Source organism: Heterocephalus glaber, unplaced genomic scaffold (assembly GCF_053883595.1).
Source record: "Heterocephalus glaber isolate CG9 unplaced genomic scaffold, H.glaber_assembly_v1.0 deba00001737, whole genome shotgun sequence".
NCBI classification, from domain to species: domain Eukaryota; kingdom Metazoa; phylum Chordata; class Mammalia; order Rodentia; family Bathyergidae; genus Heterocephalus; species Heterocephalus glaber.
The window spans coordinates 4,096,105-4,123,327 of NW_028258445.1; the positions used below are offsets into that span (position 1 = coordinate 4,096,105).

Here is a 27,223-nt window from a genome sequence, read left to right on the forward strand (position 1 = left end):
CACACCTTAGAGGTCAGCTCTGCTACCTAATGACTGTCCAGTCCTTTTCTTCAGTCTTTGCCCGAGGCAGTTGCTTACCACTAGTTGACAGCGTTCTTCTTTGGTTTTTTTGTTTTTTTGGTATCTGGGATCGAACTCGGGTCCATGCACTTGCAAGGCAGGCAGCGGAACCACTGAGCTAAATCCCCAGTCTCCATCTAGTTTTGTTTTTTAACTATTGGGCTCCTCTGGCGGTCCTAAGATGATAACCGTACACTGAAGAATCTCAAACTCTCATTCACATGGGACACCTGTTGGTAGCAAATCCACAAAGTCCATCCCCTCTCCACACTTTCTAGGTTGCTTTGGGGCTGTGCTATCTACATCAGGATCCCAGGATTCTTACAGGAGAAAGGAAGGGAAGAGGGCAGCCCCACAGCCTGCTCTACACTATTGACAGCTTCAGAAATTTTACCAGTGGAACAAACTATTTACTGAGTCGTAACAGACACATAAAGACTCTAAATGCCAGCCATTAAATTAATTTATCAGTGATTATCAAGTGTGTGTTCATGTATGGGATTTAAAGCATGCAGAGCATTCCTTTTTAAAGTTAATTGTGTACATCCATGTTTGCTATCCATAAAATAAAACACACCATTAGACAAATGATAGCGAGGTTTCATGAAACGGTAATTTTTAGGTTTATGCTGAAGTAAGTGGCGTTTATGCCTGTGTATGCATGAACACACAAGCATAGACCTAAAATTAATGATTTACATATAATACGTAATTAATGATCTAAGAATTTGGTTCAAACATTACCTTTGTTTCTTATGTATTTAGCAGTGCTAAACTGTAATTCAGTCATTTGCATAATACTAGGTTATTAAAATTGTAATTCACAAGTAATCTACTGGGGAGAGGGGTAAAAAAAGATATGAAATAAAAATGTTTAAAAAGTTTTTTTAAAAGTTACTTGATCCAGGGGCCAGGGATTTAGCTTGGTGGTTCCATCGCCTGCTGTGCAAGCACAAGTTCCTGAGTTCGAACTCCAGTACCAAAAAATACACAACAAAACAAAACAAGTTACTTGATCCAGAAAAAATTTGAGCAGTAATATAGTCATATAACTAAATATTTAAAGAAAAATATTTTAATGAAAATATAAGTAAGAGATTCCTTTGAACTGTGTCATTAGTAAATTGCTGGGGTATATATTGGTGTTATATCAAAATGTATAAAATGTGTTAATTTTCCTATTTATTGCATTACTGTTATCAGTGACCATGTATAGTCCCGGGTTTATTTATTTTCCTATTTTCTGAACAGAATTTCTGTTATAAATGGAGGCTAGAATAAAAATCCCCAGCTCCATTTTACTTTATTTTACTATTTTATTTTTGGTACAGGGAATCGAACTCAGGACCTTGTGCTTGCCCAGCCGCATTTTAATCAGGAGTTTAATTCAGTAGCACAGCAGTGGCAGTTTAAACTGGCGCTGGGCAGGCTTGGGACAGAACTTGGAGCAGCAAACCTCATCATGCTGCACCTTCCAAAAGGTCTTGCTGTTGCTCAGATGGAGTCGCCCCACGAGGGTCACCGGCAGCATGAGCCTGGGCACCTGCGTGCCCTGTGTCTGCCTCCACCCCCCTTCTCAGGCTTCCTTCACCTCTGTTTTTAGTACCATGTTTTGTTTATTCATCTTGATGGGGTTCTGGCTGCAGCCATACCTTGGCTGTTGTGAATTGTGGCACAGTGAACAAGGGAATGCAGATATTCCAAGAGTGTGCTGCTTTTAATTTCTTCTGCTGTAAATCTTGCAGAGCTACTGGCTAATGCAGTAGCTCTGATTTCAGTGTTTTGAAGCTCCGCACTGATTTCCTTAGGGACTCTACTGACTACACCCACCAGCAGTGCCAAAGGGTTCCTTTTTCTCCGAATCCTTCCCTGAATTTATTGCTTTGTGTACTCATTTTTTTGGTACCGGGGATCGAACTCAGGACCTTGTGCTTGCGAGGCATGTGCGGCTCCATTGAGCTAAATCCCTGGCCCTGTTTTGTGTACTCATGATGATGGCCATTCCCACTGAGGTCTGATGAATCTCAGTGGTTTTGATTTGCATTTCCATAATGGCTAAAGATTTTGAACACTTTTTCATATACTGATGGGCCATTTGCATTTCTTTTGAGAAGTCTGTTCAGGTCGTTTGCCCATTTATTGATTGGGCTATTTGTGGGTTTTTTGGTGTTAAGTTTGTCTGAATTCTTTATTCTGAATATTACTCTTTCAGAAGAGTAGTTGGTAAAGATTTTCTCCCATCCTGTAGGTCTCTTCACTCTGTTGATTGTTTCCCTGGATGTGTAGAAGCTTTTTCATTTAATGCAGCCCCACTTGTTGGTTCTTGCTATTTCCTGTACCTGTGGAGTCCTGTTGAGACATCTTTGTCTGTGCCTTCAAGTGTTTCCTGTTTCCTTCTCACAGTTCCAGACTTTAAGGTCTTATTCCTAGGTCTTTGATCCATTTTGAATTGATTTTCGTACACAGTGAGAGATTGAAATGCAGTTTGTCTTCTACATATGACCATCCACTTTTCCCACCACCATTTGTTAGAGAGTGTCTTTTCCCCAGTGTGTAATTCCGACTCCTCTGTCAAGAATCGCATGGCTGTATTAGTGTGGGTTTGTGTCTGTCTTCTCATCCCTTGGTCTCTTGCTTTGTCAGCACCAGACTGGTTTCATCATTATGGTTTTGTAGTATAATTTGTGATTGGGGTGTGTGTGTGTGTGTGTGTGTGAGTGATGCTGGAGATCAAACCCATGCACACTTTGCCACAAAGCTACATCCTCAGACCCTTTTCATTTTTAAAAACATTATTTTGAGGCAGAGTCTCGGTAAGTTGCCCGGGGGGGATTAAAACCTGTGGTCCTCTTGCCTCAGCCCACCCGAGCAGTAGGATTTCAGGTGTGTGCCAGCGAGCCCAGAAAATTTTGTAGCGTAATTGGAACTGGGGATTGGGACACCTCCAGCCTTGTTCTTTTTGCCTCGGATTGCTTTGGCTATTCTGACTCTTTGGTGTTTCTTTGTGAGTTTCAGGTTTGTTTTTTTTTCTAGTTCTGTGAAGAATGTCATTGGAATTTTAATGTGAATTGCATTGAATCTGTAGATCACTCCTGGTAATACGCCTGTTTTAGCAATGTTGACTCTGCCAGTCTGTGAACACAGGAGGTCTTTCCATCTTCTTTGTCTTCTTCAGGTTCTTCTATCAGTGTTCCATAATTTTCCTTTAGAGACTTTTTACTTCCTGGTTAGGTGGGCCCCTCATGGTTTGTTGTTGCTGCTGCTGCTGTTGTTTGAAGTTATTGTAAATGAAATCATTTTCCTGATTTCTTTCTCAGCTAGTTCATCACTGAGGGTGGAAAAGTTATTTATTTATTTATTTAGTGTTGATTTTTGTTTTTGCCTCTTAAAAACCCCCGTTTCTTTAGACCTGGGCTTCTAGCTACTTTTGCATCCTGTCACGCGTGGCAGGGGCCAGATGGGCCCTCTCAGCTCTTCCCCTGCTCATGGGAGCACCGGTTAGGGCTTCCTGCCTGGGACCTTGGCCGTGTCCACTGTCGGTAAATGGAATGAAGTTTGTTTTCCTGATTTATGGAAAGAGGCTTTAAGGTTTCATGGACATGAGGTGTATTCTTACATTTCTTACATAAAGAAACACTCAGTTAATGCTAGTTATTTGTGTATTTACTCTTAAGTTTAATACATCATTGCATGCCATTTTATAAAAGACACAAGTGGGGGGGAAAGGGGAGAAAACAAAATGTTTAAAAACAGGGTGTGATTTTTCTATTGCTTATTACTGCCTATCATTATAACTTTTCCTACATTTGGAATTTGGAGTGGCTCACTCACCTGTTTATTCTCTGCCTCTAGCAGAGTACCTCACATAGCAAGTACTCAGTGTTCATTACATAAAACCCCATTTGCAGAGTGAAAGATTGCTTTCTCTTTGACAGTCTTTCCAGTTGTGTGTTGAGAGCCATCTGTGGTGGTCGGGCATAGATGAGTGAGTGCACAGTGGGTGTGCTGGGCCCTGTGTCTGCCCTGAGGGTGTCCTCTCCACTCAGCGAAAGTCTGACACAACTTAAAAAAATCTCGTAGTGGGGCCAGGGATTTAGCTCAGTGGTTCTGCCGCCTGCCTTGCAAGCGAAAGGTCCTGAGTTTGATCCCTGGTACCAAAAAAAAAAAAAAAAACTCTCAGTGAAAGAAGTTTATTAGACATGAGGTTAGTTGAAAAAGAGCCAGGGTGTGTGACATATGTTGGCCCAAGTCATAACTGTAAAGGAGAGTCACTAGAAATCTATTTATTGTTCTGTAATTACACGTATTGATTGATGCCTTTTAAAATCCCTGAGCTGTAAAGCTTCCCCAGTTGCAGTCAGTGACTGAATTAAATGGAAGTGTAGCTGGGTGGTGAAGGATAGTTATCTGGGCTATGAACAAACACATCATTTTAATATCTAATAGCCATCACTTAGCTCCATGTAAAACCATAGTCCTTATACATGTCTGTGAACATCTGTCTTCAAATCGTTCCTGAAGAAATCCTGCAAATGTTTCCCTAGTCTGCATTATGAATAAAACAGATAAATTCTGACTTTAGAGGTGTTTGCCTTTTAATTTATTATAGAGAAATTGCTGTTCTCCTAAATTTTATACTATTTCACATCCTCAGTGATCTGTTTAAGAAGAGAACACTCTCTTGGTGAGAGAGGTTACATTTGCAGTGATTTTAACACATTTGATGGAACATCTTCCGGCTCCTTCAACCTAAGATGTTTTATCTCTTTATGTGGCATCTAATCAAAAGCCCCCTAGTAAATTCATGTTTAAATCTTTTGTGTACCTTGTATCCCATGAAGTTAAAACATATTTCTGAACAGATTGTCTGCAGATATTGTTAAATATCCTACTTAAGATGGGGAATGGTGTAATGTGTTCATAGAGCCGGGTCTGGGTGAATGTGGGGTACAAATGTATCTTGCCTATTTGTTTGGAGCTTTGAGGTAGCAAAACCCATTTGATCATTGTCATAAACCCACATCAGCTTCCTTGTGAGGCTTACTTTAACTTCTGGAATACCATCAATTTTTTGGAGGGGTAGAGGGGATAAAGGTCAAATGAGAGGTGGAATGTTACTAAGGTAAACCCTTATTTAAGTTTTAACATAAATCCTTGTGTTTATTATTTACTAGCTAAATAGGATCAGTATGCAGGCAGAAAGGAGAGAATGTTGTTAGTATCTAATGATGCCAGATAGCGTGTGTCTTGGAATGTTGTATGGATTACTAGCTAGTAGTGTAAGGGTATATAAATAAATGCAGTCCCCCCCCTTTTCAGTTTAAAAGATTGGTAATAACTGAAAGGAGTGTAAGAGTCTTGAGGGCAGTATTTTCTTACAGTCTCACAAACTAACTAGCACACAGTAAGAAAGAGGTCCACAGATATTTGTTGAATGAACGAATGTGTGAATGTTTCCTTTTAAAATCATTTTCTCTGAATATATGAGAAGTGTTCCAGCATTTGAAGGATCCTTAGTCTTATTTGTTTCAATGGAGGCTATTTTTATTTAAACATGAACAAGTAGAACACTGATAAATATTTATGTCTATATGTATGTGTGTGTGAACATATGGACTGCTATAGTTACTTTTATGACATTGTGTTTATTGATTCTAAGATGCTCGTTTGTAAAAACCGTTAAACGTCTTTTGATCCTAAAAGAACCTTTAAACTGCCCTCTTATCTAAGCTGTTTCTTGCCACAAAGTTGCATGTTATTGCCAACTGCTAGTGTAGTGTTTTAATTGCTCGTTGACGTGTAGAAAAAGCACATTGTATCTCACTGAATTAAGTGCTAGCCCAAGTTCATCTTCATCACCAAACCCACCCACTCAAGCACTGGGTTTAGGGTTATTTAAAGTTCACTGCATTCCCATAAACATTAAAATTTTACTTTGTGATTGGTAAATAGGATAGTATTGAGGGTTCATTTCGAATTTGAAATGAAGGATCTTTCCTAATAATATTTTGGCTCAGATGATTGGACTAGAATACGGTGTTGTGCCATTCCGGCCTCTTCGTGACGATCTCGGTTCAGAGTGTAACCCTAGCTTTCCGCACTCCTTCCCAGCTCCCTGCAGATTTCACAAAGCTGCAGCTCGCGGACAGTCTGCACCCACAGGTGGCTCACGTTTCTTCCAGCCACTCAGGATGTAGCATCACCAGCGACTCTGGAAGCAGCAGCCTCTCGGATATTTACCAGGTACAAAGATGTCTTCCCTGGCGTCCGGTTCATCTCCATCGACTCTCAGTTGATAGACAGCGAGGATTGTATGTGCATGTGTGTATGTGAAATATAAATTGTTATGCTTCGTGCATACACACAGCATGTTGTATGTGTACTTGTTTAGGGAGTGGAACTATCGAATTGTACTGCCTCTTCTTCTAGCAGAATTCTAAATGAAGTGGCTGCAGTGGAATTCTCTTTAACTTTAAATGTTTTATGCATTTGACTGTAGCTGTTAGTAGGTTTATGACTCTTGATTAGAAAACGACACACTTAAGCTTTTATAGCAAATCTGCCTTGTTAGTGACGTGCCTTCCTTCTCTTCCCGGGCCCCTCTTCCCTTCCTTCTTTTCCAGTTATACCCCAACCTTTTTGAAAATTTTAACGAAACATAAATGAACAATTAAAGTGCTATGTACAAGACATGTTAAGTTCTAAATTAGCAGATCATAGGAATTAAATTTTCTTTTAATTTTAAACCTTGTAGTATTTTTACTAGTACATTCTTGTAGTACATGATTACATTCATTGTGGAAGTACACACTTTTCTATAATTACTATAGTTACTAACTAGTAACTTTATATTTAAAACAGTCCTAAAAGTATTTTTTAAAAAATATTTTATTAGCTATAAGCATAATCATTTAAACATTCTTGGCAGATTAAGAACTTACTATTTTGCAGTAAGATATAATTGCTGCCTCTTTAATGTGACTTTGCAGATTTGTATTTTGAAACATACAGTGTTAACTTACCATGAACTCTTTGGGCAGTGAGCCTGTTTAGGGTTAGAGAAGGCAGCAGGCCAGGGTGATTTTCCCTCTGTTGGGTACACACACATGGCTGTGCCCCCTTTCTGGGAGATAATTGTCAAAACACACTTGAGTACCCTTGTACAGTGAACAGTGTCAGTAAAGATGTGCTTCAGCTCATATTAATTGAGACATCACAGGCAAAGTTCTTGTCCTCTAAACCTTGAAATGGTTCTTGTATAGTTTGAAGATCTATGGGGGTATAATGAGATTAGAGCAGTTATTGTTATCAGTGCTCTCAGCAAACATGAGAACTCGATTGGAAGCACAGGCTGTAAATTCACAGTAACCAAAAGCTCCTTTAGGTAACTCATGGAGGCAGGGTGCGTTTTGGAGGGATTCTGGTTTGCTGCTGCTGCTGAGCAGGCTGGACAAGGTTGTGGAATCTTGCTGGCATACTGCCATCCCTCGCTGGCGTCAGGGTGTCCGGGAGACCAGAGTGGCGCAGGCTCTCCCTCAGGACCCTCTGACGTGGTGGGAGCGGGCGGCCGGGTCCTGTGTGGTCTTTGCTTACAGATGGAGGGGCCTGCACACCCTTCTGACTCGCTCAGCTGGGTCCAGACTGTTGCTTTCAGACCTGGTGACAGGTAGTTGCCTGTGTTCGTCCTTCAGGAGGGAAAGTCCATAGGTTCATCTGAGGGCTTAGTTGTGGGCGCTGCAGCAGGTGATACACAGTAGAGCTTCTCAGTAGACCACTTTTACCCTCCTCCAATCAGGGCTTAGGGTGAGAGGCTCTCGGGTGGGCTGGTTTGGCTTCCCATCTCACATTTGAACCTTCACTGCGTTTCTGTACTGTCAGGCGTCTGGTTTCTTCTGGTGTAACTCGGGATGTGCAGCTTCCTCCTGTGGCAGCCCCCTGGTACCAGTCTGGTCCTCACTTGGGAGGAGGCCATTCCTTTGGGCGCAGACATCACAACTGAACGTTGTTGTACAGGAGAGAGACGAGCGGAAGGGTGTTGCTCACCCGGTGGGAGGAGACGAACCCAAGAACAGGAAGGCATGGTGGGCCATAGAAGAAGTGGGTGCATCTTGGTGGTGTTGGAGTGGAGAGGTTGGTAGCGGAGAGATCTTGCCTTTGAGCTTCTGTGTTTTCCCTGAAGGGTTTCTTTATTGAGCTTGCGAAGGTTCTAGGGTAGCGTTTCAGGGAGAGAAGTTTTGAAGCAGTAGTTGCAGGGAGCAGGAGAATCTCTTGATCAGAGAAGGCTCAACTGAGTTGTGTGCCTTAAACACAAAGTCTTTCCTTTGCTTGTGTTAAGTAATTTTCTTCACAGTAAGCACATAGAAAGCGAGGGTTTGATTTAACCAGGACTGAAGCTTTACTAAATGAGTGCCATACAAAGACATGTGGAGCAGCATGGCGCGCTTTTTCTACCAGCGCAGCTTTGCGACCTCCTGAAAGATTTCCTCGTAGCTTGATTCTCTTCTGCCTTCATTTTCAAGCTCATCTCCTGAAAGAGTGCTTCCCTTAATTTACTCTTCCCTTATTTTATTGTCTGTGAAGAAGATGCTGCATTTTGGTGTCTTTTTCGGCTAGTCCTTTCACCTTCTTCCTGGATTCTGACTGAAATGATGCTACTTTTTTGTCTGTCTGCTTACTAGAATGACAGCTGCAGAAAGGCTGGTGTTTTTCTGCACTGCTCAGTAAGTGCCAAGAAATTGTCAGCATTCAGTAAAGCTGTGTTGATTAAATACACTGGAAATAACGGACTAAGATAGATAGATAGATAGATAGATAGATAGATAGATAGATAGATAGGCAGGCAGGCTGGATACGAGGGAAATAAAGACAGGAGATATGAGAACCCGACCCAGAAGGCAGCAGAGTCCTGCAGAGCGAAGGCCCCCTGAGTTGGGAAGGGTCTCCGGAGAGGCAGATGGAAGTAAGCTAGAATGGGGCTGGTGGTGGAATGCAGAGCGCTTGGAGAGGAGACAGTGCCCTTCTAGGCAGGGTTACAGTGGAGTAGTGGGCCTCTTGGTGAGTGGCTTCGGTGGGGTGAAAATAGTTGTCCCAAAATAGATCAGTAGAACAGAGTTCAAGCAAAGTGGGACTCACTCATGTGCAAAGATACAGTATAGACATGCAGGAGTCCTCACAAATCAGCGAAGGAAGTGGTGGGTTATTTAATACATCATCTTTGGGGTGCAAGATCATTTTATATTCTAACTTTATATCATAATTAGATAAATTCCAGAGTTAGCAAATTCATAATGTTATAATAAATGATCCGAACATTTAATTAAAATACCAGTTGAGACAAAGGTTTTTATGCAAATTAAGAAAAATGCTCAGCTCACAATATAAAATATTCAAAGGTAATTTATAAACGAAAATGTAAATATCTGTGCCTTACAGTGTTTAAAATACTAGTAATTGAGTATAGAAGTACTTAAATATGACACTGTTTTGCCTATCATATTAACAGATTTTTGTACTAAAAATGGTAGTATAAAATTTGGAAGAACAAATTCTGATACACAAAGTTGACTTAATTGAAGCACTGTCTTTTTCTAATATTTTTTGTACTTCCCACATTAATAAAGGAAATTTAAAGTAAAGTACATTAGTGAGATGTTCCTATTCTTGTCTCACTTAGCATCAATATAACTTTCTAGATTAAATTTTTGGCAGGACCCGCTTACGTATTTTGCGTTAAATTTACATGTTCAAAATTCTGCATAAAATTTATTTACATTGAGGATATTAAACAACTTCCATATAGCAGTATGTGTGTGGGGGGGTCTTTCTGGCAAAAAATATTTTTGCTAATTATTTAAAAGTGTTTAAACATAAAACATGTATAGAATTTTATTTTTATTTTAGTTAAATTACCAGTTCACTACAGCCTTAGAACATGTAAAATGTCCTGGGTTTGTTCCTTTCCTTGATTGATATTCTTTTTAAAATGCCAAGAAAATGGATTTTAAGAACTGTCTTAATCATTTGGCTAGAATTTAACAGTTGCAATTAGTCTGATGGAAATTTGTTCACAGGTGTGGAAGAGGGTGAGATGTCTTACAGAGTTTCTTGTTTGTTTTGGCCACGTTTTGCAAATGTATGTTGTGTGCCAGGCTCATTGCTGCCATGGGGAGGGCTAGAAGGCATATGATAAGGTGAAAAGGACACTTCTTTGAGGACAGGAATGGGGGTTGAACCTAGAGCCTCATGTGTGTGGGGCAGGTGCTCCTTCCTGAGCTGCGCCCCCGTCCTAGCAGCACCAGCCTGTCCGTCTGGGCTGCAGCTGGCTTCCTTTGCTTATCCAGAAGGAGCCCTGTGAACGGGGAGAAGCTACAGCTGCGGATGATAAAATCGTGGCTCAGAGAGGTTAAGTGACTTCATTAAAATCATGTGATAAATGGTAAAGTGAGGTGTGGAGCCACTGCTGAGTTTGTTTACTCAGCAAATATAAATTCAGTGAGTCGTAGGTTTCACGCCCTGGAATTGTGCCCTCTGCTCCTAGAGACCAGTCTGTGTTCATTAAAACTCTACTCAGTTTCCAAACACCATCTTCTTCCCAGGACAGTGGTATTATGAAATTAGTAGTTTCCTGGAAAGTTGTTTGGCATGTTCTTTTAAAATGTATTATGTAGAGAATTCTTTAATGTTTCAAATAAAACTGATACTTATTCCACATAGCTGGTTTAATGAATGAATGTTTCTTAAAGAATGGAACACACATAGAGGTAGCAAACAGCTATGATCAAGTGAGCTGGCAGGTTCAGTTTTAGAAAGATGAGTGCAGTGAACATTTGGAAGTTGTTCATTTACCTTACAATTTCAGTAGGGCTGAGGATGTAGGGCTGAGGATGGAAGCGTGGCTCTGTGGTAGAGGCCTTGCATACCCTGCCCCAGGGCCCGGGTCTGATCCCCAGTGTCACATGCACACACATGGACTTAAATATGGTTCATTTAAATGATAGTAACTTTCTTGTGATTGTAGAATGAAAATATATATATATATATATTTGGTACTGGGGATCGAACTCGGGTTCTTGCCGCTTGCGCAGCAGGTGGCGAAACCACTGAGCTAAATCCCTGGCCCTGTAGAATATATTTTTCATCTTTTAGCTAGCATATGTTATCACTTAAAATGAAAGAATAACCTTTTGTTATATAAAGCATTTGAAAGGAAGTGTTTGTATTTCTTTCACTTCTACTGTACATAGAGGTGTACACAGAAGGCTGATGCTGGTTTTGAAATTGTAAGATGAGTAATATTCACGACAAGTGCAGCTGGGGTGAAAATGCAGTTGTAGCAAGCAGTAGCAGTATGTCCACAATCGATTCTCTTACGATTGGTTTAAATTGTGTTATAATATGCATCTTTGTATAAGCTGCATTCATCTCTGTCAGATATACAGAGGTAGCTGAGGTTGTGGTTAAGACTCTGGAGCCAGAACTTCTGGGTTCTGATCTCAATTCCACGATTTATCATCAGAATGAATATGGGACACTGATCTCTCACCCATAGTACTAAGAGAATAGTAAAAGTCAATGGCCTTTAATGACCTTTACTTCCTAGGATTGTTCTAAGGATTAGTTAATTCATGCATAGTACTTAGAGCAGTGCCTGGTACACTGTAAGTATTCAGTGTTTATTATTATTACCAGGATCTGTATTTTGTATTTTTAAATCTTAAGTCTTTATTTGCCTACTCTTGGTGATCTTAATTGTCTTTGAAGATTATATGAGCTATGATTTTAAAGTTGATAAACTTTGTAATACACATTTTCTGCTAAGTTGATGTTATGTTTTCCACAGTTTAGTATTTCATTTGGAAATATACTTAACTTTTAATTAAGTTCATTTTCGCTCCCAACAGTGAATCTGTCTTTATGTTAACTAAGACCCATGTAATGCAGATACACAGATACTGACAGTAATGACAGAAGGCCGTAGGGTGACCTAAAAAGGATAATGGGTCTAGTGTTTAGAAAGCTGGACAGAAGAGACTTTGAATGATTGACGCTAGTGACCAGGAGTATGTCCACATGTTAGTGTCTTTACACCTTGACATTCGGTTGGTGATGCAGTCAGCGGGGTGGTGAGCCAAAGAAAGAACCTGTCACCTGTAGGCTTGATTCATAATCTGCAAATGGTCATCGGGATAATCCAGTTTATCATCATTCCTGTTTGGTTTCTGTGTTTATCAAGTTATCTTTGATTTGTGCTTTGTTTTCCATAAAGACTGTCTAATGGGGGGAGTGGTGCTGGTTTCTTGGCATTAATAAATTCACACTGAATGTTCTGGAGGAGAAATTGCCCAGAATTCATACTTCAGCTCCCCGAAGCTCTTGGGTTAAACCATTCTCTTTGAAAAATGGAGTGAACAAATACTGTCCTTTCTTCTTTGTTCCACTGTGTTTCAAATGCCATGAGAAGGCACAGATAAGGAATCAAAATTACTGAGATAAAAATCATTAATTCTGACCAAAATTTTAGTAGGGGATAAAATCACTCATGTTTTGTTGAAGTTATTGCTGGACCCCTCTTACTTACAGAAAAATAAGACTGTTCTGAACTACAATTGTTCCTTTCTCCTTGGGCCCCAAAGCTTGGTTTGTTTAATTTTTAAAATGTTTTTGCGTGTCTCAAGGCCACAGAGAGCGAGGCCGGGGATATGGACCTGAGTGGGCTGCCGGAGACAGCGGTGGACTCCGAGGATGACGAGGACGAGGAAGACATCGAGAGGGCCTCGGACCCTCTGATGAGCAGGGACATTGTGCGGGACTGCCTGGAGAAGGACCCGGTCGACAGGACGGACGACGACATCGGTGAGTGTGGTGGGAAGCGGGCCTGCAGGCCGAGAAGTGTACCGAATTTACAGATTGTAGTGTTTATTGGAAAAAAAGTTGGGAAAGTTTTCCTTCATGCCTGCGAGAGTCTAAAAATAATTCTCTGAATGAAATGTCCCAGTAAAACTCTTTTACGTGTAACGTCTTAGCTCAGTTTATGACCAAAAAGAAGGTAGGAGTGGTCTTCCAAAGAGGGCGACTTCTGTTGACTTTTCCATGAGCGCTCACCCCATGAAGCTTGTGTCTGTGTGCAGCAGACATTGTCAGAGGCCGCTGGTGACGTTGTCGTGTCAGTGAGCTTGCTCCTACTCTGACCGTGAGGCTGGGCGAGAAGACAGTGAAAAGCCGATCAGCCGTGGGGCTGAGGTATACAGGCGGAGCCCATAACCACGGCATGGTGGGAACGAGGAGTGAGACGCTTTCTTCGGAGAATCATCTCTAGCAAGGCTCTGGGACCCACACCACCCGTGCCTGAGCCCAGGGTGTCTGTCTGCCCCCATTCTGCCAGCTCTCTGAGCCCTGTGTTCTTGAAGAAAACCAGGGACCTGCTCTTGAGACTGGATGTAGGAAGGCGTTCGAGTTTGTGTGGCATGTGTTTAGGACGACCGTTTAAAGTATGTGCGTGTGCTAGCAAGTTACAGATGCAGAACCACGACCTGGGTCAGACTTGTGATGTCTACGTGAAGTCCTGTGTGGGATTCTGACTGTTCAGGGGTGCGCATCGTCATAGGCTGTGACCTCGTTCACTCGTGCCTGCACCCTGCCGGTGCGGGTAGCTCCCTTGGGCTGAGCACCTTGCTAGCTCCTGGCAGCTTGGTGCGCCCCAGGCCGGTGCAGAGCAGGTGATACATCGGCTGCACTTGGGATGCCCAGGCGGACGAGCGGATGTTTCTCAGTTGTATTTGGCAAAGACATCAGGTTCTGCTTCCTCATGGTTGCGGCATTTGACTTCCAGCATACAAAACTGGTTTTTGGTCTCCTGTTCTTTGATCGTGGCCTGCTGCTGTGTTTTCAAAACTTCCCCTTCCCTTGTAAGGAAAGAAAGGAGTCAGAAGTGTGTTCGGGTTGCCGTCTTGATGTAGAATCCTGGCTGGATTTTATCCTGGTGGATTTTGTGTTAGAGGGGATGTTGCTTATGAATGGACTCATTTGGAAGCAGCCCTTTGGCAAGGGCTCATACATGCTCTTTAATCTGTTCATCTTGAAAGAACAGATTGTGGGAGAAGTGCCAGCTACTAAAATACATCATATTTTATGTCATTCCCAGAAATTTATGACTCTCACCTCACGTCTGGGAAGCCTTCTCCTGAATTTTCTGGAAACCAGAATTTGTGCTTTTATTCCTACAAGTAAATCCAAAGCATGCTCATTTGTTTTCTCTTCCTTTCCTTTTTTCTTTCTTCTTTTCTCCATTCCTGTTTTCAGGGATCTCACTATGTTGTCTAGGCATGGTTTAAGCAGTTTTCCTGCCTCAGCCTCCCACAAATGGCTGGGACTATAGGCGTATGGCATCGTGCCCAGTAACCTTCCTTGTCTTGTCTGCTGTCTTGTCTTTTCTTTTTTCTTTTTAATGTGCCTGCCAATATAATTTCTACGGAGATTAACATTTATTTGAGTACCAATCCCCTTACAAGCAGTGATAATTCTGATACTTGCTGCTATCAAACATGCATTTATTTAAAGGAATAAATTGCTTAAAATCAAGAGAAAGCCGAAAGGTATGGTTTTTTCCTAAGGAGAACCTGAAAGATCTTGTATTCTGTTTCCTTCAATATATAGCTATATTAAAGAAAGATAGTTGGAGTCATTTGTGGGATGGACACACCTTGAGACCATAATGTCATGTGCAATAAATCAGATGCACAAGCTTCAGTATTACATGGTTTCTCTTGTATGAAAGCAGAGTATAAATGAAGGACAAAATAAAAGATAGGTGATAGGAGGTAGGGGAGCTAGAACGTTCTTAGAGGGGAAGGGAGTCTCGAGATGGGTGGAAGAGAGGAATTAGAGGCGTTTTTACACACACCAGTTCCCGGCAAGGGCTGTGAGCTCTGTGTGCCGCAGCGTGTTCTAATACCTGAGCGTGCGCAGCCAGCCACACGGGGGCGCGCCTTCACCCGCGTGCTGACCCTCACTCAGCGTGCAGTGCTTGGTTAAGTCACACCCGCGCTAGGGGCTGCAGTTACCTGCATGCGGAGGTTTCCTGTGGATGCCTCCCTCCCATCTGCGTTCCTCTACCTCTGTAGAAAAGCGGGGGGGGGGGGGGGCGCCATAAACAGAGTGTGTTTCTGTGTGAGCAAATGAAATTATTAATATAATTCTATTTTTGACAAGTGCGTGAAGAAAAAAATTTCTTTTGGCTCCAGCAAATTCTTTGGTGTATCTTGTTTCTGTAGACTGAAGAGAGGGACTTTTCATACTCAGCTGTGCTCTACAGCGCATCACTTTGTAGCTCGCAGTTCCTGAGTGATTGTAACATTTATTTGCTGTTTTGAGGGCTTGAAATATTAAAATAGACAAGTACCTTGATCTCTCAATTCCTTTTCTCCCAACTTCATGTACCACCGAAAACTAGAGACTTTTTTTTTTTAAAAAAGCTCTTAGTATTAAGCATATTTAATATAAAATTGAATCAAGCAAACTAAGATAAGGTTCTGGTGTCTAGAATTTGGTTATTTGTTTTTTCTTTGTGTCATATTGACTAGAAAACATTTTTTAAAAGATCAGTATTTTTCATAAACAGGAATATTCCTTTTATAACAAAATAGGGTATAGCACAATAGTGCATTCTAGATTGGTATATAATTCCAATAAATTCTTTTAAAAAATCAAAAGGAAAGTCTCCCTGCTCACCATTCCTCTTTGCGCCTCCCTCTCTCTCTGACCTAGGACTGCCCTTGGAACCATTGGAGCTCTGATTTCTCAGCCTTCTTGATCCTTTGAACTGTGCACGATCCCTGTGGCACCGTCACAGTTTAGTTTAAGTCAAATGTTTCTATTTCATATTTATTATATTTTCAAAGATGGGCTGTGGAGAATTTCTTTAATTGAGTTGCTCATCCCCCCGCTGTAACACATAGTCATGTAGAAGTTACTATAAGGCCTGCCATTGGAAATTGTTGAGTGCTCGATTCTTAGACACTCTCAGATGTTGCCTGGTTAAACACTTCTGTCCTTCTAGTCCTTCATCTGAGCCTAGAGAACTGTACACTTACCAGTGTCGGATCTCTGCTGTCTCTCTTACTCTTGATTCTTAGAATAAGTGATACTGTCTCTCTCACGGTACTTTTCAAAGGCGGTCACTGCTCTCGTATCACAGGTTGATTTCATGACCCCGTCTTAGACACTGTCCTCCTCCCTGGGACAAAATACCCAACACCTGCAGCTTAAGGAGGGCCATGCCTAAGGCAGACTGAGCGGAAGGGTGTGACCCGGAGAGGCTGCTTCCCTAGAGGCAGGCCGAGGCCGGTGGAAGCAGAGTGGGAAAGGGGGAGGCGGAGGGGAGAGAAACCCTTCCAGTCTGTGCTGCCGGATCCACCTCTTCTAAGGCCCCGCCTCCCCGCAGCACCTCAGCCACGCACTCACGGGTACGAAAATCCACCGATGGGTGCAGCGCCCCGATCCAGGCGCCCCACCCCGCCACCTCTGACACAGGAGGCTGACCAGGATCCTGGCACAGTGCAAGCCCATGTCCATGCAGCCCTTTAAAGGGATTCTGGCAGATATCGGCAAAAGTATTTTATGTTTTCTGCATACTTCATCTCCAGTCGGATGTGAAAATGATTTGACTTCTGTCATCTAAACATGTTAAATTCAAAACATTTCTGAAAAATGATTAATTTCTAGTCTCATTTTCTTTACAGCGATGAATCTTCCATACCCAGGGAAGTTCAGCAGCTGCTAGGGGAGGGGAAAGGCCGTGTCCGTGGTCTGTAGGTGGTGCTGTAGCTCCCCACGGGAACAGCAGAACTAGCCGCGCTGTGCTGTAAGGACCAGGCTTCCTAGTGTGCCTGTTTCAGGTCATGCGTAGGACACCGGTTCCGACCTTTCGTGTGGATACGGTGCATCATGTCCTGAGTGCTACTCAGGATTGCTTTGCCGCTGTCCGCAGGGCTACGTCTATTTTGAGGCAGGACACAGACACACCTACTTGTTCCAGAAATATAAGCTTCACTAAGCAGAATTTATTCTTTCTATAAGTGATATGTTTCGATATTTTTTCTTATTTATTTTTTATTTTATTTTTTTTCCCATTAAGTTTATTGGTACATTTTCGGTATAAAATACAGTTACATTCATCACTGGAATCTTGTACCATTACATGAGTCTCTTGGTTCTTTTTTTTCCCCCTTCCTTTGCCCTCCCTTCAGCCCCTCCACCCTTCCCTATTTGCAAAGACCTTGTATCCATCTTTTTCCTCTTCTCATATTTTTTCCTTTCCCTTTTTTCCCTTCCCCTACCCCCCCATCTCCTCTGCACCTTTAGACCTTTTCTTCCTATTACACAATATCAATTATACATTTTTTAAATTACAATATCAAGATCTAGGAGACATTACCACAGATTTTACAGAATTTAGAAGGATATAGAAAGCATATTTCAAAAATCTGTTTTGAAATAAATTTGACAACTTCTAAGAAGAAGTACCTTGGAAGACAAATTAATGAAACTAACTCTGGAGGAAATATAAAATTTGAATAGCACCTATTAAAGAAAGTGTATTCCTAGCTTGAAAACCTACCCATGTGACAACAGCAGGCTCATATACATTTTAACTGGTAAATTATATCAAACATTTAAAGCAGAAAAAAGAAGCAACACTTCTCCCCTCATTTTAGGAACTCAACATTGTGCTAATCCTAAAACTGGATAAAGATAATAGAAGAAAAAAGTATGAACATAGATAGAAATTTGTTTAACAAAACAAACTATTAGAAGTTAGATCTGGCAGTATGTAGAAAGTGGTTTTGTTATAGGGATGGCAGTGTTGGTTCAGCATGGGAAGATCCACCCGCAAAAGTCATCATTTTAACAGATGAAAGGAAAAAGCCATATGATCCTGTCACTAGTTGGCGAAAAAGTATTGGACTGAATTCTACAGCTGTCCATGGTAAAAGCTATCAGGAGACTAGAAGTGGAACAGAAACTTCTCAACAGATCAAAGACATGTACTCCATACTTCCAGTGAGAACGCCTTATATGAATGGAGAAGATACAATGCTTTCTCCTTAAGGTGGGGAACAAGGGCAGGTATGCTTACTCTTTATCTGTCCATTAAACTTTGAAACCTAGGCCCCACCAAAATAATCTGGCAATAAAATGACACAATTAGGATAGGATTGGCAAGGTAGAAGAAAAACTTTCTATGTAGATGAAATGATCATCTACAGAGAAAATACTGAGAAATCTCTAGGAGCTCCTTGAATTTGTATTTGAATTTAGCAGGATTAGAAAACACAAAGTCTATATAAAAATTCAGGTCTGTGTATACTTGCTATAAATGAAGAATTGGATATTGAAATTTAAAAGTTATGTAGGAGTAGAAAGGACCTAGAAAAGTTAAAAAAAAAAACGAAAACAACAAAAACAGTGTTAGAAGACGTTTAGTACCTACTTTTTAAGACTTCTTGTAAAGCTACAGTAATCAAGACAGTGTTGGTGTAAGGAAAGACATATAGATCGTTTGAATAAAACAGAGAATCTAGAAATAGAACCACACATATATGGTCCACTGAGTTTTGAAAGATTATTTTTCTTCTTTTTAAAAAAATAATTGGTTGCAACAGTAAGTGGATTGCCTGACACATACACGAGTCTGGGTCAGGTTGAAGAACACAGTCCTGTTGGACAGACTCCCGGGCACCACTTGTCTTTGTTCTTCTCCTGATGGCCCCAGCCCTGTGCAATAGAAAGTCTGTGAAGGGGAGGATGTAGAGTCCAGTCAGAACATGATGATACCAGTGGGGCCAGAGGAAGCCTCTCTGTCTGCCCTTCTGGAAATGTAATGCTTTGCAGAATGCATCCTTCTGTCGTACTTGGCTTTAGCAGTTACCGGATATGTTCAGTAACATCAAATGTGTCCCTCAGTTTTCACATGAGGACCGTACACAGGGACAATTTGATTATGTAGGTGACAAGAACAATGCAGAATTTTTGTTTAGCCGAGAGTGTGAATGATGTGTCTGTAGTAATGCCAGCAGTCCTCATTTATTGAGCATTTACTCCGATATTTATTATAATTGCACTTGATTCTCACAACTACCAATGAAGGTAGATAAGATATTATTTTGCAAATGAGAAAACTATGCCTTGGGGAAATTAATCAACTTGCCCAAGGTAGTACAGCCAGCAGATACTAGAAGGCCTGGCGTCCGCCCTGTGCCTGGACCATGGCCCATGGAGTCCAGCACGAACGACGGAGGCAGGCAGGCAGGTGGGAGTCCTGTCACGTGTGTGCCTGACCTTCAGCTTCCTCCCTGAAATGGAAAGCACGTACTCTGGGGAGCCATGGGGAAGAGTAAGGGGAGCACCCAGCAGGCACTTGGTAAGGAGCCTTAACAGTAGGGGAGCACGAGACTCGAGAGCCGGAAGTCTTCCCCATGAGCCCCTGAACGGTGTGGACGTGTACACCGCTTTCCGTGACGTCACCGCAGGAAGAGCAGCAGACTTCTCTTTCTGCAGGACAAGCAATGCTGTATCAGTTCTCACTTGTGTTTATCATAGCATGTTGTAAATTTTTACATCTCCTTTTTATAAATTTTTCTGATCCATAGAAAATCTTCCTTGGGATATTTTTGAATTAAAGGCAGTTATTTCTGCTAAATATTTTAGTTATCTGCCTACCCAAAAAGCACTAGAATGGACCTACTGACTTACTGGAAAATTCTCAGAGCTTCGTTTCATTTCAGCCAGCTCTTAATATGTGTAAACAAGCTCACAGCTCATTTCTAATTGGAATCCCCCATTTGAAGTTTAGTAATTTCTTTAGTGCCTTAGAAATTCGGGTTACAGTATCACCTGTTGCCTCTGAGTCAACAAGGAAATGTCACCATGTCCACGGTGACTGGTCTTTGTAAACCTGCCCCCAGTTCAACTTGTACTAAGTCAGTAGGCAAAATTATACAGCATTGACAGAGAAAGGACCTTCAAGCATTGAAAGCCTTTGTTGTTGTTGTTGTTGTTGTTATTTTTCAGTCCTTGGAATTGACCCAGAGAATATTGTGCTACATTCCCAGCCCCTTTTATTTATTTTTTATTTTTTAAACTTTTGATACCGGGGATCAAACTAGGGACCTTTTGTTTGCAAGGAAGGCGGCAGCACCACTGAACAAAATGCCCGGCCCCCAGCCCCTTTGATGTTGGTAGAAGGCCTTGCTAAGTGGCCCAGGTTGGCCTCAAACTTGGAACCCTACTGCCTCAGCCTCCCAGGTGGTTGGGATTGCAGGAGTGCACTGCAGCAACCAGCTTAAAGCATCCTTTCTGAAGCCAGCTTGCAGTTTTGACGCGGAGTTGTATGCTGCTTTTCAGAACAGCTCCTGGAGTTCATGCACCAGCTGCCTGCCTTTGCGAACATGACGATGTCGGTGCGGCGGGAGCTCTGCGCTGTGATGGTGTTCGCCGTGGTGGAGAGAGCGGGCACCACCGTGCTGAACGGCGGCGAAGAGGTCAGTCGGTGTCCCCGCTGAGGGCCTCCGTGCCAGTCGGACAGGGCCTCAGTTCGCTCTTTCCCCTTCCAAAACTGCAGCGATAAGTTTGGAGAGGTGAAGAACTGTGAGATGCTAATTCTATCACAGTATTCCAGGTTCTTTCTTTTCTTTTCCATCGTATGTGTATAGCGCTCCACATGACACAGTGGTAGAGCTAGAGCTTTTAGGCTTTTTGTTCTGCAGTGCTGCGCTCAGTGCTGTAGGCCCACCATGCTGTTTCTGCTGTGTCCCGTTCCTCCCGGCTAGCTGGACTCCTGGTCTGTGATCCTCAATGGGTCCGTGGAAGTGACATACCCAGACGGAAAGGCGGAGATTCTTTGCATGGGGAACAGTTTCGGCGTCTCTCCCACCATGGACAAGGAGTACATGAAAGGTGTGATGAGGACGAAGGTGGATGACTGCCAGGTAGGAGGCGTGGACACCGACGGGGCGGGGCTGGGGGGGTGGGGCTCCGAGGAGAGCGCGGGCCTGTGGCTGTGCGCCCGAAGCAGACGCAGACGCAGACCAGACGTTCCTGTCTGCCTTGGTGGTCAGTCACCTTTTACATTTGCAAATAAGACTGTATGTAGAACAGCTACTTTTCATCTTGCAGCGCCTCAGGAAATTAAAAGTAAACGCTCATCCGAGGTTTCGAAGTCAACAGAACTACGGTGTTCTCTTTTTTAAAAAGCATTCTTTTAGGGTATTTTAAGTTTTCTATCAATCTGTTCGTCAAAAATATGGAAGTCAAATGCACATTATAAAAAGAAATTATAAGTAAATTAGTAAAGATGATGTGGTGCAGCTCTGCAGTGTTTTTATTTAAATAGATACAAAAATCGATTTTAGACATGGATGTTACTCAGTATGAATCAGTAGAAAGACTCGCTCAGAAAATAATTGCTAATAAAAACACCAGAGAGATGGGGTGTCAGTAGTGCTACTGTGTCAGTATTCACTATTTAAAATCCTTTAGTAAGAGACAGAGGAAATAGATGACCGAATAGGAAAGGCATGTTTACACCTATCAGTGTGGGAGGCTGACCCTGGGTCTTGTGCGTGCTCCCAAGTGCTGTCTGAGCCCCGAATGCAGTGAAGTTTAGTGAGGGCTAGGCTTGAAGTATTTTTGCGATTGTTTATAATTTATGCACTGTCCTCCAAAAGTGTTATCTTTGAAAGATAAAATGTTTTAGAGATTTGACTTAGACTAATGAATATTGTACTCGTTGTGCTTATTAATGTAGTCTGAACATCCCCTGAATATAATTTATTCTAAAAGAACAGAATTGAAATTTTATAGTGTCTGATCTATGTAAGATGGCATCACTCCTTTAAATTTTTATTGTGAGCATTTTAACTTACTAAAATGAAGAACATGCCCATGGCTATAAATAAAATAATACTGAATCGAAATACTTTTGCCAGATATTTCCCTCAGTGATCACTGTAGAAGGAAAAGACTATCAACTCCATGTTTTAAATATATAATGCCAGAAAATCATTTAGTCGCCTCTCAATTATTTAGTGTATAATGGAGGAAAACAAAATGATATATAAGTCAAAACAAGCTGGAAAAGTGCTGACGATTCTTCCTCCTTGCTGCCTCCTCTGTTTCTTCGGGACCCTTCCTTCTTGGTGCCGGAATTACAGTGCCATTTGAGTTGGAGTCTCCACTGCCTTCAGGCCAAGTAAAAGTTGTTTCATTTCTGAGAATTCAGCATGTATTCTAATGCTCCGAAATTGGCCAAACAGCCTTGCTGGAAACTGTGTAACCATGGGACTGAGTTGATAGGAGACATACGCATGTTTCAGGGTGGTTGATAAAAATATTACACACCTGAGTGTCTCAGAGTGGCCAGTCGTGTCAGCCACGCCAGGTAAGGCTGAGCTTTTACCTAGGAGTCCTGGAAAGGAGGAGGTCGCTGCTGTGTTAGGGAAAGTCTAGTCTAAGTCTCGTCTCTCCAGCGTCTTTTCTGACTAAAGCCCGAGCCTGGTACGGACGCCCTTGGGTATCAGGTGCAGGTGATGCTTTCCTTGGTGTGCACCTCTCTCTCTCTCTTCTCCTTGTCCCCTCTCCCCTCCTCCTGCTCTTCCACCCTCTGCCTCCCCTCCTGTCCTCTCCTGCCGTGCCTCTGCCTGGGTCTGGGCCTGCTCACCTCCCTTCTCCCTTCCGTGGGGAGGGGACCTGGACACCAGGTGGACAATCCGGGATGAATTTCCCAGGTTAAATGGCTCTGACCGCCTAGGACCAGTCCATGTGTTCCACTCCCCTTCTCCTGGGGCCCTGGGAGTGGATGACACTGACATTCAGTAGTGTGGGGATGAGAAAGCAGTCTGGCATGAATAAGCTGTTATCCATACAGTGTGTTGATTGAAGTTTAATTTTGCTTCATTATCACCTGTAATTGTTCTACTTAAATATAAAATCAGATGCCATGTGCTATTATTTGAGTTTTGTTTTGGCGGTGCTGGGGATTGAGCCCAGGGCCTTGGCATTACAGGCAAATACTCTACCATTGAGGTACATTCCCAGTCCAACTGTTGGTCTTTTATAATAAATCTTGTTGGAATTTGTGTTTCCTGGGAGGGCACAAAGATAATACAAAATTCCCATTTGTTTATAGCTGCCTGAAAGTCTAAAACTTCTAAAACAATCATAAATTTTCAGATTGTATCACATGAGTGAAGTTTTACTTGTGAATTTCATTAAAGCAAAAATAAGTTGCTAATAAAGAAGATAAATGATTTCAAGTAAAACTAATTATTTTTAAATACCAATTCTGTATGTCATATTATTAATTCACTTTGAGGTCCCTCTCCTTTGTGATGGTATTTCACTTTGCTCCATAAGAAATGCCAAGATGTGCAGACACTAAGAATTTCACATCAAACTTATGCTAACTCCCTTAAATCTTTAGTCGAGAAGATTAATTTTTTTAGGACATTTCTTTTGAAAAAGCATTTTCTTTCCCACATCTATCTACTTATTTTAACTCAGGAATATATTTCTTTTTTAGAAGATAAATGAGAAAATGATTTAATTATGTTCTCTAAAACTTGACTATAAGAAAGAACTCCTAAAATTACTTGGAAATAAAACCTTTCTAAATCTCCTGTACAGATTTGGGGAACAATTTTTGCTGCTCGGTAAAAAGAATTAAAATAAGGATTTTTTTTTTTTAGATAAAAAACTGAGGACCACATAATTCAAAATACATATGGTCAGTGTTATAGAAATGGGATATTTTAAAAAATTGAATTAAACTATTGCTATTGTACACAAAAATCTTGTATCTTTTTTTTTCGTAATAAAGTTGAGAGAGAGGAAAGAAAGGAAGGAAGGAAGGAAAAGAAAGAAGAAAGAGAGAAAGAAAGAAAGAAAGAAAAAGAAAGGAAAGAAAGGGAAAGAAAGAAAGAAAGTTTACAATAAAAGAAAGAAAAGTTTACAATACAGCGATTACGGATGCACAGTGTGCTGTGTAGCTGCCAGGTTGCCTTACTTTGATTTAGGAAACCACCTCACACTGGTTGACTTAAGACCCCGGCTGGAGTCACAGCCAGCTGTGTTGCTGTGTCGGGTTCTGGTTCCCCAGCACCACTCCACTCGCCCTGTGGGCGGAGGGCCGCATTCCGGCCGCCAGGAGCCGGGTTCCTGGGGTCTGCAGGCGCTGGCTCCGGCTTGGGCTGGGCCTGGGCTGGGCCCCGCCTGCAGCACTGGGTGCGCAGGGGGCGCTTCTCCTGGCGGTGGGCGCTGGCCACCGGGGGTCTGGTTGCTTTTCTCTCCTTTTCTTTCTTTCTTTATCTCTTTCTTTCTTTCTTTCTTTCTTTCTTTCTTTCTTTCTTTCTTTCTTTCTTTCTTTCTTTCTTTCTTTCTTTCTTTCTTTCTTTCCTTCCTTCCTTCTCTCTTTCTCTCTCTTTCTCTCTCTTTCTCACTCTCTCGCTCTCTTTCTCTCTCTCTTTTTCTTTCCTCTCAACTTTATTATCAAACAAACACATACAGAAATTAAAACCATTCAAAGAAAATGCAAGAGAGAAAAGACAATAATATTCAAATACAGTAGAACTCAACCAAAACAAAACTGAAGAGCATGTAAACATTTTTCCATATAACTTAACTCTTTCTTTTTAATTGAGGGTGCGGTTCTCATGGTCGTCCTGGTTGGACCAGGCCGTCTGTGTGCTGGCGCCTCTCCCTTCGCTTGGGGTTTGTGCCCAGGGCGTTTGCACCGAGCTGCGTTCCCAGAGCCTGTATTTGGGGAGGTTTGGGTACCGGGGATCCAACTCGGGTCCTTGCGTGCGGGCAGGCGGCGGAACCACTGAGCTAAATCCCCGGCCCAGACCCTGTATTTTTTGAGATGGGGTCTCGCTCGCTGCACTGCCCACGCTGGGCTTGAGCTTGCGTTCTCCTGCCATCCTGCAGTGCCGAGGTGAGAGGCGCACGGCCCGCCCGCGCTGCCAGAACGCGGAGCGCTCGGCCGTTTCTGGACCCCAGAGGACCGGCCTCCTCACGACGTCCAAACGCCGCGCCCGTTCCTTCGTAACCCTTTAAACTGCAAGAGCTACGATTACCTCAGTGGTCCGAACTCGGGAGCGTTTGTCTGGAGCAGAGGGCGCCCGTAAGCGGTCACTGAGCGGTCACCGTGAGCTCTTTGTGGGAGGGAGGCCGGTGCCACTCCCACGCGTGGGCTCCTCCGCGTCTTCCCGGAGGGGCTGCCCGCGGGTGACCGGCGCCTTGTCCCTGCACAAATTACACCGTGCCTCGGAGTGTGTGTGTCTTCCCTTAGAACCATTATTTTTAAAGTGTCATTTTCGTAAAATCTTAAATTCAAAAGAATTAATTCTTTTTGTCCATCGACCTAGGATTTCTCCTGCCCAGTGGTTTTTAACGGTGAAAGAAGTAGGAGGAAGGACTTTCTAACTCTTAGCTTCTGGTTTTTACGGTAGTAGGACTTAGAATGTCAAATACAGATTCTGAAAACTAAGCTTTTCTTGACGAAGAAAATGTATTAAAAGTAGGGAAGTCTGATGAAGGTTCATTACTGCATTAATGTAGAAACTATGGGAAAGAGAGGAGAAAATGTCAGTGTTTAATAATTAAAACACCAAGTTATTAGCATGGACGGGTCTTTTGTGAGCTCTTCATCATCAGTGTGTGGCTCTCGCTTTATCCCAGTTTGTCTGCATCGCCCAGCAAGATTACTGCCGTATTCTCAACCAAGTGGAGAAGAACATGCAGAAGGTTGAAGAGGAAGGGGAGATTGTCATGGTGAAGGAGCACCGAGAACTGGACCGCACCGGGACCAGGAAGGGCCACATCGTCATCAAGGTGAGGTGTACGCACTCTCCTGTGGGGAGTGGCCTCACGGCATCTTCTTTTAAAACATTTTTAAGTGTAATGGTTCTTAAAGATTATCGGTAGTGATCAAAAAAGTCTTACATTTCCTGATGCACAGCAGTTTATTAATTGTGATTATGTTGCTTCCCAGCTCGTTTTATATAGAAGGTTTGAAACCAGGACACTGTATGCAGTTCATTCAAGGTGGTGACCAGGCCTTTTCATTTGTTACAGGGCACCTCGGAAAGGCTAACAATGCATCTGGTGGAGGAACATTCGGTGGTGGATCCAACCTTCATAGAAGATTTCCTGTTGACCTACCGGACTTTCCTTTCTAGCCCGATGGAAGTGGGCAGAAAGTTACTGGAGTGGTTTAATGACCCGACCCTCAGGGATAAGGTCGGCTCTTCAGCATGACACTACTGTATGAACTTACACAGCAGGTTATTTATTGAATATGAGTTCAGAATAACTTGAGAGAACATGAGAATACTTTTTAAACAAAAAATGAATGCACACATTCTTGCTATAGATTTCTAAGTTCAGCCTTGGAAATAAATTTTTTTTCTTTAAATCCAAAAGCCAATAAATCGGTCACCAAATGTTTGAACGTATTCATATTGGAAGCATGTTAGAACATAACCTAACCTGACGGCTGGCTCCGTGGGAGTCTGCGGTCTGTCTCAGGAGGTAGTTTGTGTGTGCCAGCGACGGCCCCGGTGTGCTAGTGAGCAGGGGCAGCCTTTTCGCTGCAGCCAGCCCCGCCCCCGGGCCGGGGTTCCACACCGGTTTCCACTGGTGTGGGCTGTGCTGAGGCTGGACAGGGACACAGGGCACGCAGCAGCCTCGCTTCCCAGTTTCCCACCCGCCTGTTCTCCCAGATCTCCAGGCCTGATACTACTCACTGTCCGTATCCGTTTTGTCCTTTGACCCTTACTTTTTACTTTCTGTCTTTTGTATTAACCTATTTTGGTTTTATTGTATTTTTGCTTTCATTTTGACTTACTTTAAGAATGCTTTGAAAGGGCCAGGGATTTAGCTCAGTGGTTCCGCCGCCTGCCTTGCAGGCGCAAGGACCCGAGTTTGATCCCCAGTACCAAAAAAAAAAAAAGAATGCTTTGAAAATAAAGCAAGATGTTAAGTTAAAAACATCCACAAATTCAACCACCTTCCTTCCTAACAAAGCTCCATTTAAAGTACACATATTTTCAGATGGTCATTTTTTGTGAATAATGCCCTTGTTGAAAGTTTTATTGTTGTTTGTGCACTA

General features: G+C 42.4%; 1 protein-coding gene across 14 annotated transcripts in view; it reads left to right on the forward strand.

The window, feature by feature from the left end:
- Rapgef2 (Rap guanine nucleotide exchange factor 2) overlaps positions 1 to 27,223 on the forward strand; it is a 216,976-nt gene that overhangs the window by 167,406 nt on the left and 22,347 nt on the right. For 11 of the 14 annotated variants that reach the window (XM_004868568.3, XM_087200331.1, XM_087200327.1 and 8 more), the window contains 6 exons: positions 6,172 to 6,303; positions 12,735 to 12,912; positions 20,461 to 20,597; positions 20,886 to 21,044; positions 25,792 to 25,944; positions 26,188 to 26,352. In XM_004868568.3, coding sequence (XP_004868625.2) covers positions 6,172 to 6,303; positions 12,735 to 12,912; positions 20,461 to 20,597; positions 20,886 to 21,044; positions 25,792 to 25,944; positions 26,188 to 26,352 — 924 coding nt within the window. The remainder of the gene's footprint in view (positions 1 to 6,171; positions 6,304 to 12,734; positions 12,913 to 20,460; positions 20,598 to 20,885; positions 21,045 to 25,791; positions 25,945 to 26,187; positions 26,353 to 27,223) is intronic. The other 3 variants (XM_087200328.1, XM_087200329.1, XM_021247467.2) reach the window with 1 other exon arrangement.